The sequence below is a fragment of the Varroa jacobsoni genome, unplaced genomic scaffold (genome assembly GCF_002532875.2).
Source record: "Varroa jacobsoni isolate VJ856 unplaced genomic scaffold, vjacob_1.0 scaffold_1199, whole genome shotgun sequence".
NCBI lineage: Eukaryota > Metazoa > Arthropoda > Arachnida > Mesostigmata > Varroidae > Varroa > Varroa jacobsoni.
Genome location: NW_019214101.1, coordinates 120,722 through 141,149, shown reverse-complemented (window position 1 = coordinate 141,149; position 20,428 = coordinate 120,722). Strand labels below are relative to the sequence as shown.

At 40.3% G+C, this 20,428-nt stretch overlaps 3 protein-coding genes and 1 long non-coding RNA gene across 4 annotated transcripts; all 4 read left to right on the top strand.

Moving 5' to 3' along the window:
* Window positions 1-3,246: 3,246 nt before the first annotated feature.
* LOC111267546 (uncharacterized) lies at window positions 3,247-4,149 on the top strand. The gene is made up of 2 exons (XM_022845824.2): window positions 3,247-3,330; window positions 3,579-4,149. Exons 1-2 carry the CDS (start codon window positions 3,322-3,324, stop codon window positions 4,059-4,061), a joined length of 492 nt encoding a protein of 163 aa, XP_022701559.1. The 5' UTR covers window positions 3,247-3,321; the 3' UTR covers window positions 4,062-4,149.
* Window positions 4,150-11,086: 6,937 nt separating this feature from the next.
* On the top strand, window positions 11,087-11,844 carry LOC111267534 (uncharacterized). Its single transcript, XM_022845811.2, has 2 exons — window positions 11,087-11,194; window positions 11,371-11,844. The coding sequence occupies exons 1-2, from the start codon at window positions 11,186-11,188 to the stop codon at window positions 11,770-11,772; spliced, it is 411 nt and encodes a 136-aa protein (XP_022701546.2). The 5' UTR covers window positions 11,087-11,185; the 3' UTR covers window positions 11,773-11,844.
* A 1,626-nt stretch (window positions 11,845-13,470) lies between these two features.
* On the top strand, window positions 13,471-14,264 carry LOC147752519 (uncharacterized). The gene is made up of 2 exons (XM_086971360.1): window positions 13,471-13,576; window positions 13,710-14,264. Exons 1-2 carry the CDS (start codon window positions 13,568-13,570, stop codon window positions 14,070-14,072), a joined length of 372 nt encoding a protein of 123 aa, XP_086827486.1. The 5' UTR covers window positions 13,471-13,567; the 3' UTR covers window positions 14,073-14,264.
* Window positions 14,265-17,352: 3,088 nt separating this feature from the next.
* Window positions 17,353-18,704, top strand: LOC111267549 (uncharacterized). Its single transcript, XR_002684701.2, has 2 exons — window positions 17,353-17,621; window positions 17,765-18,704. It is a non-coding gene; the product is annotated as an uncharacterized LOC111267549 (long non-coding RNA).
* Window positions 18,705-20,428: the final 1,724 nt, after the last annotated feature.

The following is a 20,428-nucleotide window of genomic DNA, read 5'->3' as shown; positions in this document are numbered from 1 at the left end:
ACCGTCGTCGTCGTTGCGGTCTGCTCAAGTGACGATGCGAGGCAATGCGCAACCCGGTACCTGATGATGGTCGAATCATTCGATTTATACTATAGTCACTGCTACAACTGCGAGTAGTAGCGATAGATCATTATTATTATGTAGGTAATGGCCACAATGGAACGAAATGCACTATATTCTGTGCAGTCGCGGTAGAAATGACGACGAGAAAAGTCGACGAGCCCAGCCGGCCCTCATAAGTAGCCTGTCTAGAGCGTCAGTCGTTGCTTGCGCGAAGGCAACATAGCGGATCATGAACAGAAACAGAAGTTGTCTTCGTCACTCACTGAAACACACACGTTTTGTTACCCCACCCGAAAATTGACTCGGTGATACACGGAGCCAGCCAGCCAGCCAGCCAGCGAGCGAGTGAGAGAGAGCTTCATAATCAGGAGACGAAGATAAGTCACACAAGCGATGAATACAACTGAAGCTTCGATATTCATGATGATAATATAATGATTGTGATGATGGCTGAAGGTCGAATGCACATGAGCGTGTCCATAGTGGGCTCCGGTTTACGCTGTTGATCACCTATATACTGCGTATGGTGGTTAAGAGTTCTGTAATTAACTGGCTGCCGTTGATCGACAAATGTTGACAGGATCCAGCGACGCCTGCAACGCAATATAATAACAACAGAACAAGAAGCAGCAGAAGTACTGCAAAAAAAGCTAGCGAGGCCGACGGCTCGATAACGAAGGATGCCATACCCGCACAGACATGCTTGTTATAATTGTTACATATTAAATAGTTACATTTAGTTGTTTATAACGGCCCCCAATCATATTTAATCAATAATAGAAGACGACAACGAAAAACAATTGCATTGTTTTGGCTACCTAGCGGGAAACGATAGTTGTTTTTTACGATAGGACAGTGTCAATAGGGCCGAGCTTAGCTTAGGCTCGATTTCCAAACATACTGCACCCATATCAAACTATATGGTTTCCTTTTGTTTACTTCTTATGCGATTTGGCTGTCCTATTTCTCGGTGCTGCATTGCATTCACAAAGTAAATGGTTTTTATCACCGTAGCGTCGACGACTGTTTCTGATAGCCTGCCTGTTCGTATGGCAATACTGACAATGTTCTTCTGAGCTTTCTTGCAATAGAATAACTGGCTTCAACAGAACTAATTACAAAAAGGCGATTTTTAAGTATTGAAACCTTTTCGTCATGTACGATGGTTGCCTGTTTCGTGGTCAGATGTTTCAAATATATGAAGAACTTTATCGATACATAAAGAATCCTATTCTAACGCTATTTTATTGAAAAAGCAAAAATTACATTTTTGCGGCCCGTAGCGGGAAAAGCACCGGACTGATAGCTACCATGCCTACCTGATTTAATTATTCTTTGAGACTTAGTAGTTTTTCCATATTATTTGAACTTTGTTTGACTAACATGTTTGCCACTGTACTGTATCCTACGGATATGCCTATTCAGGACTAATCACGACGAACTTTTAGGCCATTTTTCCCGTTTAATGGAGAGAAATCAGATTTCTGGCTTCACAAAAGAACTTACCCCCAAAACTATCGACTCTAACCCTATATAGGTGCATAGCTTTTATTTTGTTGGCCAAGAACACGATAGCTTTAGGTAACTCTTGTTGTTGTTGTTGTTGTCCTATGTTTCAGTTAGACTGACAAGCCCGTTAACGATAGGCGAATAATCCCTGTGTTTTTACGGTACGTAGCGTTGTTGACATAATCGGGAAGACCTTCTAGCAATTACGCTCACTTGAACGTTTACACGATTCGACAACAAAAGTTTATTATATAAGCGAAAGGTCTGCTAGATCGGTCGATACTGGGAAACAAGTGAAAACCTTTCGCAGGCTAACCATTGCTGCGGAACTTCTTCGCCACTATAGGCTGCACGAAGCCTCGGCAATTTTAGGCTTGAGATCGAGGCCGGCATTATTATACAGGTAGTGAATAGCAAGAATTTTTCGACCGGTGTACTAATAATAACGTAAGTGTACATTTCCTTTTTGCGATTGAAACCCTTTACTAATTTTCTCTAAATGTCTAGTTATATTTAATTGTATGACCATATTGGTTTGTTTATTAAATGAGAATGTTTCGTCAAGCTTTAAAGGAGTATGCAAGTTTAATAGGCTTCAGTAGATACGGAGGGATTTCACCGCGCCGCGGACAGTAAGCAGCGGTTACAGAGATATTGAATATAGGTTTACAAAACATGATATAATCTCTTAATAGATTGACATTCTTATATCCACAGAGAGTGAGCTAAAAATATAAAAACCACTTCATATGTACTTAAACTTAGATCGCCTACCGATCCTACCTAAGCGTTTACCGTTCCCTCTGTAAATCTGCTTTCAATATGCTAGCTTGACCACTTGGTTTTGTAACGATTACGGGAGTTTTTGCATGTTAAGGATTTGCTGTTCCCGTACCTTAGACGTACGTAGGCCTCACGTGCGATCTTATATCACATTCATAACATAGAGCAACATTATCAATTACAATGCCTAAAAATCAGTCACATCTACGACACAAGCGTTCGCGTTATAATTGTTTCTAGTTGGCAGTCTCCAGATTTCGGCAGACAAAGGGTCTAGAATCTTTTTATGAATGGTTGCTACTCTTTGTGGTCTCTGCATTTATTTAGTAAGTCATTCTACTATGGATGCATTGTACAAGATTAATTCCAAGTACAAAGCTTAACTGAAGTTAAACTTTGTGTATTAGTTATAGGCTAGATTATTGAAACTATCGACGAATATTGTACCTTTTTTAAGTACAAAATCGGCCATAACAATGGCGTTCCTACGCCTCACGATAGATGATTTGGCCAGCACTATGAGAGCTAGCTCGGGGGTTTAAGATAGACAAGCTAATAATGTCGAATCTCAACAACAGCCTAATAGAAGAATACACGATGCGAAAAGAATACACATTAATATGGCTTAAATACTGTAACTAAGTATATACTGTGTCATCATCTTCTATAGTATCAGTCTCAGTATTTCTTGAATCTTTCAACTGGGGGAAATTTTTATATGGTCAGAGACCCGCTTTTACCTTCCGATGTAATTGAGCTTCCAGTTAGATCGCATGAAAATTTCTGGCGACGTAAATGCGGCAATGACCCACCCACTTAGCTCAATCGGGCCCTAGGCGGTGTCAGTATACGGTCGTGGGAAAGGATTTGAAGGAACCATTAAGGATCGTTGTATAAAAGCTCGTCATCGTAAAGGCGGAATCAGTTTGTCTCGCAGTCAGCTAAATATAACAATTAGTCTACAACATGTTCGCTGTATGTGCCAAACGCTCACCGTATCCACACCCATTTTGTAATATAGGATAGTGTTTAACCCAGTGAGCGTAAAATCACTTTCGTTCTGCTCCAGACCACCCTGTTGAGAGGCTCTGCCATTAAGGCAACTAGCTGTTGATTTCACCTACTGCTATTTATATGTGCCCATCGAGTTTTTTTTTTCGAAATCATAACATGTATTCTATTTTTCTCTATCCTGTTTGTTTCCCTTAATATACCTTTTGTAGAAAATTGCTCTCGTCGGCCTCGCTGTCGCTGGAGCCCGCGCCACTCACCTTGGCTATGGTCACGCTGCCATTGCCGGTCCAGTTTATGGCCATGCTTTAGCTGCTCCTGCATATGGTCACGCTCTCGCTGCCCCCGCGGCCACTTACGGACACGGATACGGCCATGCCGCCCTCGCCGCCCCCGTGGCTAAGGTCGCCCATGCTCCCGTCATCTCCTCATACTCGACCATAACCAAACACGTAGCTCATGCTCCTGTCGCCAAGGTTGCTGCCGCCCCCGTTTTTGCTGCTCCGGCCCACGGCCATGCCACTTACGGGTATCACGGAGCTGCCCTAGCCGCCCCTATTGCCAAGGTTGCCCATGCTGCGCCTGTCTTGGCTGCCCCCGCTTACAGCTCCTATGGAGCTCATCTTGCCCCCCCTGTGGCTAAAATAGCTCATGCTGCTCCCCTCGCCTACGGCCATGGATACGGACATTATTAAGCAGTTATCTAAAGGCAGACTGTGATACAATTTGTAGATTTGTAAAAAATGAAATAAAAATACTTATTGTCGAACAAACGATGACAAATTTGTTGTTGTTAACAAAATAGTAGTAAGTAGAATATATAGGAGCATGTTTCGTCGGTGGACCGTCCTCAGTAATGGAGTCGTCTTGGCCAGCTTGTTGCAGAGCTAAACATTTGTGCATAGGTGCAATTAAGAGGAAAACTCAATTTATGCTCAAGTTTTCCATAATTTAACTTTATAAAATGATATATGTAAGAACGATATTTTTACGTTGATTTGTGGCTTCCAGTTTAGTAGACACGGAGATCTTTAATTTACGGAACTTTGGTGGCGTAAGAAGCACCTCTTTAACGGAGCACCTACTGCGCACATAAATAAATTTCTGAATAAAACTAACAATAATAATTAAGCACTCTAGGTAAGACGCCTATCAAAATTATCATCAAAATAGTCGATTCTTTAAAATATAATAAAGCCTTACTCGAAACAGGTCGGGTACTTGTAGAAAAACAACAGCACGATATTGACATGGAGGCAAAAACACGTCGTTGTATTTTTCTAGAAACTTTGAACGCCTTCTCAACACAAAGGGAACAAAGAACATGATCTTCGCCGAAGGTATGGTACAATGCTGTTTTGAGACTATTTAAAGATATTTTTTATTTATGTCTGAGGGATAAAATAACCATAATTTCAATGACCAGCCAACTCCATTTGTGCCGAAGTAGCTGAAATTACATGTTCTAAATTAATAACCCTAAAAAAAATGAAGGGGATGCGGGAGAATTCGTTTCTAACTTTGACAGGTGAGGCACTGAGTCATTCACTCCATTGTAATAGTTGAACACTAAATAAATAGTTTTCAAAGTGATGTTCACACAGGAAAAATATGGTTTATTAAATCAAGGTAAAAAAAAGAGGACCCCTAATAAAACGACAGAACGGTCGTTTGCCTCTACGGCTATATAACTAACAGCTAAGTATCTGAACTAATATCGCAAGCATCTAGCTGATAGGTTAGAGCTTCTTAAAAAATGTAGATTAAAATTAATTAAACAGAAAAAATGGGAAACTACCAAAAAATGGGTCAATACTGGATTACTTTACTTCTCTATCCAAACGTCAAACAATAAGATTAAATGAATCACATACGTGTTTCGGTAATAATGTTATATATCAATAACGTTACGAAAGCTCTTGTTATTATCAGCTAAAAATACAGGGTAAATATACAAGATGAATATATAGCTAAACATATAGGATGAATAAAAAAAATATTTTTTTTTTAATTTATCTTGAAATCGTTAAGTTTTAGAAGGCTATAATAACATGAAAAACATGTGCTGAAAACATGAGATTTGCTACAGCTGGCACCGATCTTAGAACCTCGAATAGATCCCCTTACAATTTTCATTAAGAAGGAGTATTACCACAGTAGAACTCTCGCCATAACCTTATAATCCTTTTTATATTTGATTATATAGAGAACTATAACTCTTATAGCGCTAAACTTACTTCATTGAAATTGAAAAAAAAAAAGTTGTTTAAAGTTTTTTAAATCGAAAGGAAACGTACGATATTTAAAAAACCTCGAGCATTTAAGACATGGTTAAATATTTCAAAATATGTTAATAACTTTTCGGAAAACAAGCAGAGGTTCTAGTATCACTGAATGGTGAAATAAAAAAAACATCTTCACAAAATAAGAATAAGTTAAATAAGGTCGGTAAACATTTTCGATATACATTATTGTTGATTTTTATTAAGTATAACAGGAACTACTGCACGCTATCATAGACTGTGCCTACATGTCGGTAACGAAGATCAGTTAAGGTCTTAATCAAGTTGGAAAAGCTTTAAGTTCTATATAAGAAAAGGTATAAGTCTTATTTGAAATCAAAAGATCTACCGAATTGATTAAGACCCCTTCCTTATAGGCAACGATCAAACTTAGTGTTAAGTTTTAAGAAGGACAACTTAAGAAGAAGGTTATATATATATATATATACATACATATATATGTAAATAGAGCAAACTTTATTTCATCAGGAAATGAGGCATGAGTTCGCTCACAATTTACGCCCATATCACCTTTGTCGCTCTCTAAATTGTATCGTTTTCCCGATGAACTAGATAGATAATAGTTATTTCAGAGGTATATGTAGCTAATTATAATTACAAAGACACCGGAAGACACAATAAGGTTTGAAGCTAAATAAAAGTAGGACAACTCCTGAAAGTCCCATGGCGTAGTATACAATTAGTAGATATGTTCGATAAATTACTTCATTATTACAGTTAGTGAATTACTGGTCAATGAAGTAACCCCTCTTGGTCTTCTGAGAAGCAAATGTTTTGGCCTAGTTTGAAAACGTTGCCTACACGATTCTATATTATAGTTTATTTAATTATACTATATATTATATTCTGAGAATAGTTATAGCGTTTATAAAAATACAATCGTATTGATGAAATGTATGAGCTAAGGAAATTTAATTTTAAAATCGGTATGCCTGATTGGTGTCCAATCCGATGCATAACGCTGCTTCGTACTTAAATCATAGCGTATCTCGTGCAGATACACGTCATCCGTACCCAATGAAAACCAACTATCCCACATATGATGGGATAAAGCCCATGCATTTGTCCTGCCCTTTATTTGCTGCCCGTATTTTAAAAGTCAGAATCAATTACTACTACTACTACTACTACTACCTCTCTGTCTATGCACTGAGAAATTTCGAATATGCAGGAGTGATGAAAAACTTGAATCTGCTTTTTGAATCCTCTACAAATAGTGGTGTACCGTCCAAGGAGATACACATCTTTGTGCAGCAATCGATGATGCAGGAACTAATCTCTGATTAAGATTCGGCCGTATATATAGTGATATATTTGAAAATATACATATAAACCGCTCATATGCCAGCGGCCATAGTTCTAAGTTTGCTAGCAGCACAGAAGGGGGTTTCGATCTAGCGTGGTGCTTCACGCTTTGAGAAACTTATAGCTCGTAACGTATTTTTAAATAGATCACTGCTACGGTTCGTGTAGAGTTTCAGGATTAACTTAATACTAAACATATCACCCATTATAGTGCGATCCGACCACCTCGACTAAAAATGGTTCCAAACTATCGTAGTGTGTCAGTGTCAAGCATTCGAAGAACTTCTTGGTATGAAGCTTATTAAATTTGTCATATCAGAATATGGCACTTAAATTAGTTCACTACTTGAATAGAATGAATGAAGTAGCACGGACAGGCGTAATACCACCGAATCTATTTTTTGCACTTCGTCTTGTCGGATGACGGTCTCTCCTGCTTTCGCATTGATGCCATCATCCCGTTAGCCGTCCAGTACACATCGTTGGTGATGCGCGCCGAACGATATAATCGTATGTGTTCTGCTGATCGGATTAAGCTGTCACTACGTTTCGTGTATCGATTGCCCGCCCGAATTGACTGTGCCCCTGAACCATTATCGGGCAACGGTTCATGAGCTTCGAGTTTTCGTTGTATAAAAATCTATCTAACAGCAAATATCAATACCAGTTCGTCTCTTTGACATAAAGCAATACAAGCAAGAATCAAACAGATATGTTCGCTGTATGTAACGCACGGCTCCACACTCAGCATGCAACGTGCATAATTTCTATGCATGAGTCCATTCTATGGTTATACGCGTACGCCATTGCGGGCAGCCTGATCGTGATTCAACGAATGATATGTTCTTATTTCAACTGAACTAGTACGACAAGACTTCAATTGAAACAACATGTCGTACGAGGAAGTGCGAAAGCGGAATACGATTTGGAAAATCAGTGAATCTCGACCGTAATAACTGGCAACGACTAACTTTAAACGGATTAATAACAATTTGCTTTTTTAAGACTAGACGTTTTATTGTGGATTTAGAGAAAACCGCCTCGGGATCTATTGCCGCTCCCCCTTACGCTTTTGGGTATGATCCCGCTGCCACCAGCGCTGCCGCTCACAGTGATACTCCGGCTGCTCCTGCAGACGGTCACACTTACGGAGCTCCCATGGCCGCCTACGTACACGGATACGGCCTGGCCACTCTTGCCACGCCTGTGGCTAAGGTCGCGCATGCTCCAGTCGTTTCCTCGTACTCGACCGTAAGCAAGCACGTGGCTCATGCCCCTGTTGCCAAGATCGCTGACAACCCAGTTCTTGCGGCTCCCATCTACGGCCAATCGGCCGCCTACGGACACCAAGAAGCTGCCGTTGCCGCCGCCCCTATTACGAAAGCAGCTGCTGCCCCTGTCCTTGCCGCTCCCGTTTATAGCCATGCCGCTGGCTACGGATATCACGGAGCTACCCTTGCCGCCCCCATTGCCAACGTCCCTACGTCTGTCCTGGCTGCCCCTGTTTACAGAACATATGGAGCTCACTTTGCTGCCCCCGTGGTTAAGGTCGCTCATCAAAGCCACGGACACTACTAAGCCGGTCGTTGAGAAGCTAACTGTAATTTTGTAAACAAATGCAATAAAAACATTTGTGTTGACACAAATCACGCGAGTAATATAGTAGATGGATCTGAAAGAAAAATAGAACAATTTACGCTAGATCATCTAGAGCCATTGACGGATAAAGAACGATGAATAACTGAAAACTACACGTTACTAATAGACTATATTTTTATCAGGGGCTTATAGACTAGATTTATATCAGGGGCTTCGTTATCTATGCTTCTAAGCTGATCGAATATAATCAAATAATAATAAATTTAGGGGCGACGATATGATTTGTGGCTGAAGATCGATATTTTATTTATCGAAGATGAGGGCGCTAGTGGCATGCATTTACCGAAGGTTGGTAAAAAGATTGATCAATAAAGGAGGCCGTTAATGAAAGAACGGTCTGATGCTAGCGCCATAATTTCAACAACGAAAATCGGGAGCTATAAGGCATTAAAAGAGGTGACTATATATCTTAGGGCGTTAAACGGTCAAGTAAGTTTTTATAGTAACGGAAGCTTTAACGAAACCGAATACGGTTGATGCGCTCACTGGCGACTCAGTATAAGGTTCATCAAAACATGTGGTATCACATCTCAATGAAGACAAGCTGAAAAACAAAAATGAGTTCCTCATGAATTAAAGAATCCTATAAAGATTTTTCGAAGCGAAACAACCACACTGTTATTAGATAAGTAACTTAAGTTAGTGTATGCCACCCATTAAGGAAGGATCGGGCTCGAAATGAAGCCGGACAGGTGAGGAAGTTCCGTATGAATTTGACTACTTCCATATGTTGGAACACGCAACAACTGGCGGAGTGTAACAACTTTTCATTGAAGCAAGCCATCGATAATGAGATTAAGTATGGTAATGTAAATCACAAGTACGTGGCCATCAAAAAGCTTTTAAACGGCTGGCCTTAATATAATCATTCTACCTATACGGTTTAAAAGATATTCATGCCTTTCATCCGTTAAATAGCTTCGAACCATTTAATAAGACATCTAGTAGATAACCTAACAGAAAACGAAGTAGCAGAAAGGCAAATTTCTCTAGAGCTTATTATTGGCTAGATAATGCTCTCACTTAAAAATGTGCTGCTCGGAATGGTATTTGAACAAACCAGAGATTCTGTTAAGGATAACTGTGAGAACGTGTAGTTCAGTGATACACGAGTTCACGTCTACGAAAAATAACTATTGAAGAACAATCTTCAAACTCAATGAATTTGTCAAAAAGGATATCTTCCGTAGATTCAGTAGCATCTGGCTACGTATACGTCAAAATATACAAATACAATAAAAAGACGTTACCAAATTCAGTTTTAACGTACCATCCATTTAGGTGTATTCGAACGTAAGCAAATAGCAAAACGTACGTCTTAGCTGCCGCAATCTTGACATATAACTGCTTTCAAAATGGTTTCGTTAGGTTACTAATTCCCACTTTCAGAGGAAGCCATGTTTTTTTTTGGTACTTTTCATTGTGTTCATATAAATTTCAAGAGGCAACCTTGACAGAAAGAATAAACATTCTATCGAAGTTTCCACTCTGTAATACACGTATATCTATTGGCAGTTTTGGAAGACCCATATTCTAGTACTATTGTTGACCGTAACTGTTTTGTACGTTAAACGAACGTAAGCACGTATAATGGTATTTCTTAAGATTCAATCTTCCGTCAATTAACAAATTTAAATATTGTTTTATTGTTCATTACTATACTTATTTTTCTACTCCATCATATTATTCCTTGGAAAAATATGAATAGCCTATTTGGCCTTTTGCCAACCTGACACCCCAGGTCGACACATTGGATTACCGCTAAAAAGCGTTTTCTTTGCTGGGTCAACACTATTTTATTATATAATTAATGGATCATTGAACAAAATTGAACTAGAGAAGAGTTCATCAGAGGATTTTGATAGTGAAACGATAAAGCCATATTAAGAGTAAGGGTGTTTGCAACCATACGCTTGCATACATACGAACTGTGACCACCGTTGAGGGACGTCATCGTGACGTGAATTCGTAGCGTGAGATGATTTTATCCTCTCTCGAGATCTACTATCAGCTAACGTCGACTTCTGACAAGGGCGATCGAGTTCAGACATTCGAGTCGATAATAGACGTGTGAGAACTTTATATCCGCATGTAAAATGCGTGTGTTACTTCAACACTCGTCGGTCTGCTAGACAAATGCGCAAGATAATGGGTATGGTGGCGCAGACTCAGATTTCAGATCGGACATATGAATCAAGTACATATCTTGGGAAAGGTTGGAGTTCTGCTAGTGCTTAACAAACTTCTCTATGCTTTGACATTTAATGAGATGCCGTATGATAGTATGAATTTGCCGAACGAATATATCTTTCAAAGTTTCCACGACGTTTCGTCTATTAGCTATAACACCGTCCAGGCTATGCCAGTCTGTGTTGGGTCGCTAGAATCTTCTGTAACTGATAGTCACCCATCCGGTTCAGTAACGTATGACGTCGTCCATTACTTTGGGGCGGCGGTAAGAAGATGGCAGCCCTTGCCAGTGCAAAGTTAAAGTATAAAAGCTGTTCAGCTAACATTCAGAATCAGTTGCAACAAATTCTAAAACATTCAACATGTTTGCTGTAAGTACACTAATCGGTGATAAACTGACAGCGGACAATAGACCCATTTGAAAGTTGTGTCCTATAAGTATGATGGCCTCGTTTTATTGTATTTGCTTGTTGTCTCTAATGTGAGTTATCCTTACCATGGGTTGAAACTCCTGTAAATGCATATTTTTTTTTGCCTGACGTTATAGAAGCTCGCCGTCGTCACACTCGCCGTAGCTGGAGCTTACGCTGGAGGCATCGCCGCTCCCGCCTATGGCCTTGGATACAGTGGCGCTGCTATCACCGCTCCCGTCTATGGAGTCGGGTACGGCCACGCCGCTGTAGCTGCCCCCGCCTACGGCCTCGGATACGGCCATGCCGCCATTGCTACCCCTGTGGCCAAGGTCGCCGCTGCCCCTGTCGTGTCTTCGTACTCAACCGTGACCAAGCATGTCGCTCATGCCCCTGTTGCTGTTGCCGCCCCCGTTGCTAAGGTAGCCGCTGCTCCCGTTTTGGCTGCCCCCGCCTACGGATACCATGGAGCTGCCGTCGCCGCCCCAGTTGCTGTCTACGGCAGCGGATACGGGCTTGGCTATGGCAAGGTCTATTAAACGAGCCGATTGCTGTACGGTCAGATAATCATTGCGATAGTCGTGTACAAATAAATGTAAATTTAAAAAGCATATGTTGAACTTTTCACTTATAAAGAATTCACAGTAGTAGTAAGTAAATGAAACGGTAAGCGGAAATACTCCATTTGGTTTTTGTCAAAGGTCGCTGGCATAGTTGAATCCCCTCACTTTATGTCAAACATAGCAATCATGGACCGATGGAAATTTCAGCGGGTTTGAAGCTTTTTTTTTTCTGATCCAAGGCGTGAAGTGTCCAGCAATTATGAGTCGTATTATACAAAGATTCTGAGATTTGGTTAACGAAAATTGATACGACAAAGCGCAACATAACTTCGCGGTGTCGTTTATCGAAATTTTGTTAATTAATTAAGTGCACAGTTACCAAAGTTTCATACGTGCTAGCCTCATTCGTATAGTATTCTTTAAGCACTTCCTAGAGTGACAGGAAAGATGGCGTCAATTCAAAATGCTGATCCAGGCACTCGAGGCAGATACAATTCATTGTATTCGCTTTTTGTCTGTCCGTAGCAGCATTCAAAACCTCACATTTGAACGTATAGATCGCAGCTAGAACATTTAGATTCTGTAGGTCGAAGGTGACCTTTAGTCTTGTCTAGAACAAGATAGCCCTTTTTAACCTGCTAAGCTGGCCACATAGGGTTATTATGATCATTTTTAAGAATAATTATTTGTACGAATTATATTTTGTGTCCAAAGTTTTACTTGTAGAAGAGTTTTTTTTTTTTTTTTTTTTTTTTTTTTTTTTACCGCAGTAACCGCAATAGGCATCCTTTTTGGACAATTTTTATTCGTTTCAGATGTTAAGCCGTGATACTGAATAAGCGTTCAGAAAAGGTGCGACCTTAGACGCACCTTATTTTCCTTATAAATAATGAACCCTGCTAATTATGTCTGCGTATTTGAGTAACGCGGCAAGACTACATCTGTGTCCCGGGCAGTCGACTCTTTGCAGATTTGATTGTATTGCTTCGACAAGTTGGGAATGAGTACCGTCTAGATTTTGAAGATCGAATCGTCGTAAATGAAAAACGCCCTCGAATACTTATTCCCAAAGCCACTTTGCCATTAGCGCCGGTGATTGAAAGTAGTTTACCTTTGAAACGGGTTAAGGCCTGCACGCTTAGAAACCGCCGAAGTTATATCGAGGGAGGGAAGATTTTTACAAACTCACTTCTTTACGTCCGTACAGTCGACGAAGATATCACAATTAAAATTGCGATACGTGAATTTATGTCTAATCTATAAAGTGTGTAGCTCTTTTTGGACTAAATAAATGAGAGAAGCTTCTGTGCGAGGTCTGCCAAGCGTAATATGACATCTTGGCCGTTCAATTGGTGGCTTTCGGAAATGGAACAGAATGTGATTTACTATATTTCGGGATAGGTACAAATCAAGAAGCATATCTTATTAAACCAAATTTATCCATATACGTATGATAAGTATGCGATGAATTAAGCCCTCAAAGATGCATCGACCGGATTTATTATGAATCCAATTTGTAGAACGATTAAAAATTTATAGCTTAGCTTTTGGCTTACCCTACTTTTAGCGGCGATGGTCAGTGACTGGTTAGTTTTGGCATAGCTAAATATTCTGTGTCAGTTTAGTAAGCGTTCAGTGGGAGAGGATATGATGTGCGGCATCCGGCAACAGTAGCGCCCATCCGACCACTGAGAACAAGAGAACCGTATAAATATCCGTCGTAAAAGTTCAAAATTAGTCAACTTGCAGACTACGTCTTCGATTCATCATCATGTTCGGCGTACGTGTGATAAGTCTTTGCATTATCAACCGATATTCAAAAGGTTTTTCTTAAATGGAATGATACGCTTCATTTACTATATGATCGTTTTCTGTGCCGATTCCTTTTGACGTTGTTGTTTGCTGGTATACAGACGCTCGCAGTTATCGCCCTCGCTGTGGCTGGAGCCCATGCTGGAGTTGTTGCCGCCCCCGCCTATGGTCTTGGATACGGCCATGCTGCCCCCGCCCTCGGAGTCGGGTATGGCCACGCCGGTATAGTTGCTCCCGCCTACGGAGTTGGATATGGTAGCGCCGCCATTGCTGCCCCCCTAGCTAAGGTCGCCGTTGCCCCTGTCGTTTCTTCGTATTCGACCGTAACCAAACACGTGGCTCCTGCCCCCGTCGCTATTGCCGCTCCGGTTGCCAAGGTCGCCGCTGCTCCCGCTTACGGATACCACGGAGCTGGCATCCCCGCACCTATTGCCGCCTACGGTCATGGATACGGCCATTACTAAACGCATTTAGACCCAACACCTGAATCGAAAGCTCCTGTACCTCCTTGCGGCCATTATTAAGCACTGGTGGACTCGACTAGAGCAAAGTGATCTGTGAGACCATTTTTAGTTTCAGATCTGGCCAAGAAAGAACCTGTGATTTGTATAAATAAATGAAACGAAGCAATAACTTTAGTGGCATGGAAATCGAAAGTTCTAGGTGTACTCCTTATTGGATGTATGAATCGAGTGCAGCATACCGTTAGGTTATTCTGTGTATACAGAGTTAATTTTTGTAAAGCTAAACAAAAAGGGTCTGTCCATTGCTGATATCATGGCAGGCACGAAATGTGACAATAGCACTAACATATGCATGGTTTTTTACACAGGACTAAAGCTCTTAATACCAATACTTCACGGCGGCACTGATCGTTCAGGCAGATTCATTTCTGTTATAAAGCAGACGGTAGGTTATTATAAGGGCAAGCGCATGTTTCAATCGACAACTACTATATAATACAGTTTTGTAACTAGAAATCGAGCCGGTAAAAATATCTGTTTATAGTCACCAACCAAATTATCTACTCAGCGTTACTGTAATGAAAATTATAGGACCGCTGGTCACTCAAACAGCAATTCAGCTATGATAAATTACGCCAATCTTGGAAGTTTGCAGTGAAAAAATCGGCTACTTTGAAATTTGGCGGTGCAGGATGAAAGGTTTGTATTGTTGCCAGCTATAAAAATTTCAACAAGTACCTTAACAAAGCATAAATCACTAGCAGTGCACGAGCTTCATGCCATATGCTGTTTCGTGAAGAACTATCGTAGCTCAGTTAGCATGTATCAGAATTATAAGCAAATTTAGGAAACCAAAGAATGGCCGAAGTTCAGGCACTTTTATACTAAAAATAAACCAATCGACCGTTTGAAAAAAGTCGTATGACTCTGGATGACAAATGAGCGGCTAATACTTTTGCTCAATGTTTAGGGGTCATCACATCCTGTTAAAGGATTACTAAAATTTGCACCTAAACAGACACGTCTTTTACATTGTAAAAGCTCTTTTACCTCTGAATTTCGTCAAACAAGTACCCTTACCGATTTCAATGTTTTATAGTAGATTTTCAGTATATAGTGATTGTTTATTCAAAAGATGTTATATCAGAATGTTTTCATTTTTAATAAATCTCTGTCTACTTAAGTATTCAAAGTATCTAAAACAGCCTGGACGATCGATTACTTTTGTAATTCGTTATATCTTAAACGCGAAGTTTCGTCACAAGTTAATTTCAACTGGTTCTATGAAGCCCCAAAGTTCACTTCAAAGACCCAAGAACAACGATACTATTTCAAAGTTATCCACGTATAATAACGTCAAAAGTCGCACCGTTCCAATGGATAATTCTAACTACCTAAAGCATAATATAGCAATCTAGCATAGCAATGTACATTTTTTAGAAGTGCTTGCTTTTTTTTACGTATATAATCCTCAGCATTATAGGTTCTCTAGATAAAGGCCGCTTTGATACATTTCTTTCTACTTCTTTATACCATTCGTTGTAGCTGTTCTGGACGTTATGGCTAGATGCCCCGAGTTTACCCTGGTCAGCTTCCAGAAGTCGTTCATCTCGATCGCTAATTTAACAGGAAAACTTACCGGGTCTCGACACTAGAAAAATCGACAGATTAAGAGTTCTTTTTTGATATTGCGGATAGTCGTGCATGGCTGCTCTCCGTTGGTGGCGTGACTCGTCTGGTTAATTCCAATAACGAACCAGACTCTAGCTTACGAGGTAACACACGAAATTTTCACGGGATCTTATGTTTATGTATGTTATATTGCCTCACAGCTTCGGATACTAGCTTACATACCTTAAGCGTCATTCCTGAGACGATGACCCTACATTGCTTACAAGGACTGTCTATCTCCAAGCTTCGCCTGATTAAATCTAGCAGCTTGCCTCATATAAGTTCAGCTTGTATAAGACTCTGAGTGACCAATCGGAAATTTTTGTTATAACTCTGAAGTCAAATGGGGAAGCTCTTTCCTATTATCTTGACACCATATCTGAAATAAGGTTTAGTCCACATCAATTCACAAATTGTTCTCACAACGATACCGCTACAGCAGGTACATCTATTTATCGCGTTGTCGCTGTAATATTTTCTTACTGTAAACTTTGTATTGCTATTTGCAAAAGCGTGTAAAAATTAAAAAAAGGTAGGGTAATCTAATAAATTTACAAATTTTCATTGTGTTTTATTTGTTATAAGGGTAAAGGAAGGTGTTCATCAGATATTGACTGCTGTGCTATGTCTATTTAGCATTAATCCTCTGCAATCTGCATGGTATCGTGGTTCCACCTCGTGATTTGATCTATAGACGCCTATATTCCCATTAAAAAAGAGTAGTCCATGAAACCTCATAGGCGCGCTGAACCCCCGGCAGATTTTTAATTAACTTAACTTATTAAGTACAATGAGCATCGCAACTAGTAGCCAATAAAGGACTACATCAATATGCAGCTTGTGCTGACTCTGGGAAACCCAACGGCACAGTAACTTTTTGATTGTCCTCATTGCTACCAGGACCTGGGTGGCGCTTAATGTATATATCTAAGTAGACTTAAGTTGGTCACTACATTTCGCAACCGGAGTAATCGTATGTAGACATAACATATAACCTACAACTGCATTGAACTGAACTTAGTAATAAAAGCTCACATCACATACTCGAAAAGTGCAATAAGAAGAGTGAAGATTATAATCTAGGTTTGTTATCAGTAGAGAAGCTGAAATTGTCTTACCCCCAACTCACTTCCCTACCTCTATGGGTTGCCATAAATTATACGCTAATAAGTTTCACTGCCGTCTCGTATTGCTTCAGGAGACTAGACCCGAGTGCAAAACGAGGTACGTTGACGCTCGTTGTCTATTTTGAACGAATTAACTTGTTTTTAAGTCTAGTAAATCATCATGTTACCACTGAACCGTGACAGAAACAGCCCTGGTTGTTCTGCTCATGCCAGTAGTTCGACGAGTGAATCAATATATTACTCATCATTTAGCTAACGTTACCTATAGGTTTCAACGTTTACAAATTCTGTCTTTTATCTTACCGAATAACGAAAACTATATTTTTTATGCAGAAAGAGACCATATTATTCAGTCTGGTTTGCAGATGATGAGCTTAACAGATAGGCGTGTTCGTGCAAACGATTACCGGATCGAGAATGCGCCGTCTGCACAAATGAATTCTTTTTTTTTTTTTTTTTTTTTTTTGATCAATAAACGCGGCAGTCATCAATAGCTTTTCTTGCAGGAAGATAGAATCGGGTATATACATTTTCTGTAAATAGCGATGAAATCTAGCATTTTGGATTCGATTCGGCTACCCAGCGCGTATGATATTATGCCATGCATAGCTAACCAGAAGAATAGCCTCATTGATAGGTACCATCCTCACCAGCGACGATCTTCTATAAAACTTCGACGCTGGATACCGAAAAGTTCAGTATTAGTTGTCTACCATCAGCTACAATCGACAATCCAATCAAGATGTTTGCAGTATGTATCTTTTCTGTTGACTTTCTCAAGCTTCATTAGTAAATCATAGACTCCGAATGTTATACACTATTGCTCGCAGATAAGAAACAGTAAATCATACATAACGCAATCATTATTTAGTGAAGATATTATTACTAATACAGAAATTCGCTGTTGTTACTCTTGCCGTGGTTGGAGTACATATTGCCGCCTCCGCCTATAATCTCGGACGCGGTGGCGTTGCCCCCGACGCTAATGTCGCTACGATTCCTGTAATGTCTACATACTTGACCGTGGCCAAGCATGTGAATCATGCCCCAGCCACCACTGCCGCCCCCGTTGCTAATTCTATCCTGGTTGCTTCCTCCTGCGGAAAACACGGAGCTGCCATCGTCGTCCCTGTTGCTGGCTAGCGCCATGGATACCGGCGTTTCTAAGCGGTTCACGTCTTGATAGCGGAACTGTGATCTACGTAATTGAATGTGTACTTATAAAGCTCTACAGGTCTTGTAGACCTGAATTAACGTTGATTCAGAGGCGTACTAATTGAGTGCAAGAGGATAACGCAAGTGGATATTCTATGAACGGGTACAGCAGAATTGGAGTGCGCGAAGGCAGAAACTTGAGGATTTCTACAGCCGAAGAACAGGAAATATGCTGCGACTTCTCTGTTGTGGAATACGTATCTCCAGGATGTAGTAAACTAATTACTTGTAGTTATATCAGTGCTCGGCTTGGTTTAAAGTGAAGTATAATATTGGGTATTGAGTATTGAGAATTTGTGGGTGGGGCTAAGCTCCACGTGCGGCCCAAATGAAGTGGTACCTCTTGTACGTAAAGAGTTACCCAAACTCTTTTAAAAATACTATCCAAAGTACTAAAATCTATCTAAAATTTGTTGAATATCGAGCAAACGATAGTTCCTAAATTGATGATCGATTCAATGACCAGTAAAATCTCTTTATTTGTGACCCTTCTTTCGTCTGCGTCCACAAATGCTTGTCATAGCGCTTCCCAATTTGTAGCTGTACAAACTGTGCTTACAAACTTACTGTCTCCTTTACACGATGTCTATAATAAATTAGAGCAATACTAATAGAACGACTTGTAGACTTGGAAAATATTTGCCGCCCTATCAGATCGAAGGGTGTTACTTGAGCTTGGACATAACTTCGGCGCCATTAAAATGGTATTTCAACCAAACCAAGTGAGTATCTAGGACAACCAGAGTTCATCGATGAATTGGGTTAACGGATCACAGTGCGCGTGCTTACCTAAACATCTTGTTAGTAAGTTATACTGAACAGATGCGACGGCCTTAATTCCTGCTCCTTAATATCAATTAATCGTGCACCAAATTTACGTTGAACGTAATTCTTGATCGATCGTAGTATCGTGCAAAGGCTCTTCACACGTCACCACAAACATTCTTCGCTTAGGGTAATTTCTATGCATCCACTTGGGACGCCTAGCCGAATGGATCCTGTTTGTCGTAGCTCAAACGTTTGAATAGGGTAACTAACTTCCATTATATTGAAATAACTTAAAAGCAACATTACACGTTTGTACTGGAAGAACCCTCCTGTTGCTAAAGTAAGTCACGCAGAAATGTGGAAGTGCAGGGAAAGTACAAGCGCGAACCTGACACTTGCAAATAAAGATTGACAATTTTCAAATTCAGGGACAACGCCACCAAAAATAAGACAATTTTTAAGACAATATGGATTTAACACTAACTGAAAACCTGAAAGAAGATTAGTGACTCATTAAAACTTTAACGAAGTTTTGTCTTTTATATACGAAGCGATACATCGATATCTTCTCGATCTAACATAAAGGGTGACTAAACCATTTGTTAAACACCAGAGGCAATAACCGCGATGATTTGTATGTGCTTTTATTAGAAAAGAAAGGATTTACGATGCCACGTCCGAGTCGTTACCTTTGCCTAAGCTGTTCTACTGGACTCGAAGTGCTGATCATCAAACTTCATTAGATATATTCTGGGCGTCTCCCAGCATTTTGTTCTGTTATGTGCTTTTCAAACGTGGAAAATCTTAGTAGTTCATTTAGTTTTCTATACTCGTATGACATAACGATGTTATTCTTTCAGTATCCATTACGTTTTTGACCGTAGCAAGTTTTCTCAATTTTTCATTACTGTATACCGTAACCGTTATAGTCAAATTTAAATTTCATGCCTTCATACCCCTCAGATACTATAATTTCTGCTAATTTTGTTTTTGTGTAAGCAAAGCTCATTCCCAAATGTGACAGCTATGTTATAATGGTCTAATTAATATGGAAACAACTAACCAAATGGGCCGACAAATAGCAGGATCAATCATATTTCCAGAACACCCCAGCTACAGATTCAGTGCCGCTCGACTGAAATCGAGGTATTCAATATTTCCGACACCCTACACATTGTCTAATCGCACTGATTTGGGCGTTTCTCGTCCCTGGAAGATGGGGTGCTCAACGCCCCACGGACGACATTCATTTAGGTCAACGTGTTCAATGTAAGAGCTACTTAGAATGATCACGTTGAGACGAAAAGTAAATTTTACTACTCAATGTTGGTTTTCATTGCCCTCGCGCCGCGGCTGGAGCCTGCGCTGAAATTATCGCTGCTCCTTAACGCGGTGGCACGAAAACTGTTGCTTTGCCTACAGGGTCGTATACGGCCATGCCGGTGTAGCTGCATCGATTGACGGAACGAGATGTGGCCACGCTTCATGCACGTGGCTTGTGCTCGTGCGGCTGTTGTTAAGGTCCTCGTCAACAGACATGACGGAATTGCTATAGCCAGCCTCGTTGCTGCTTAC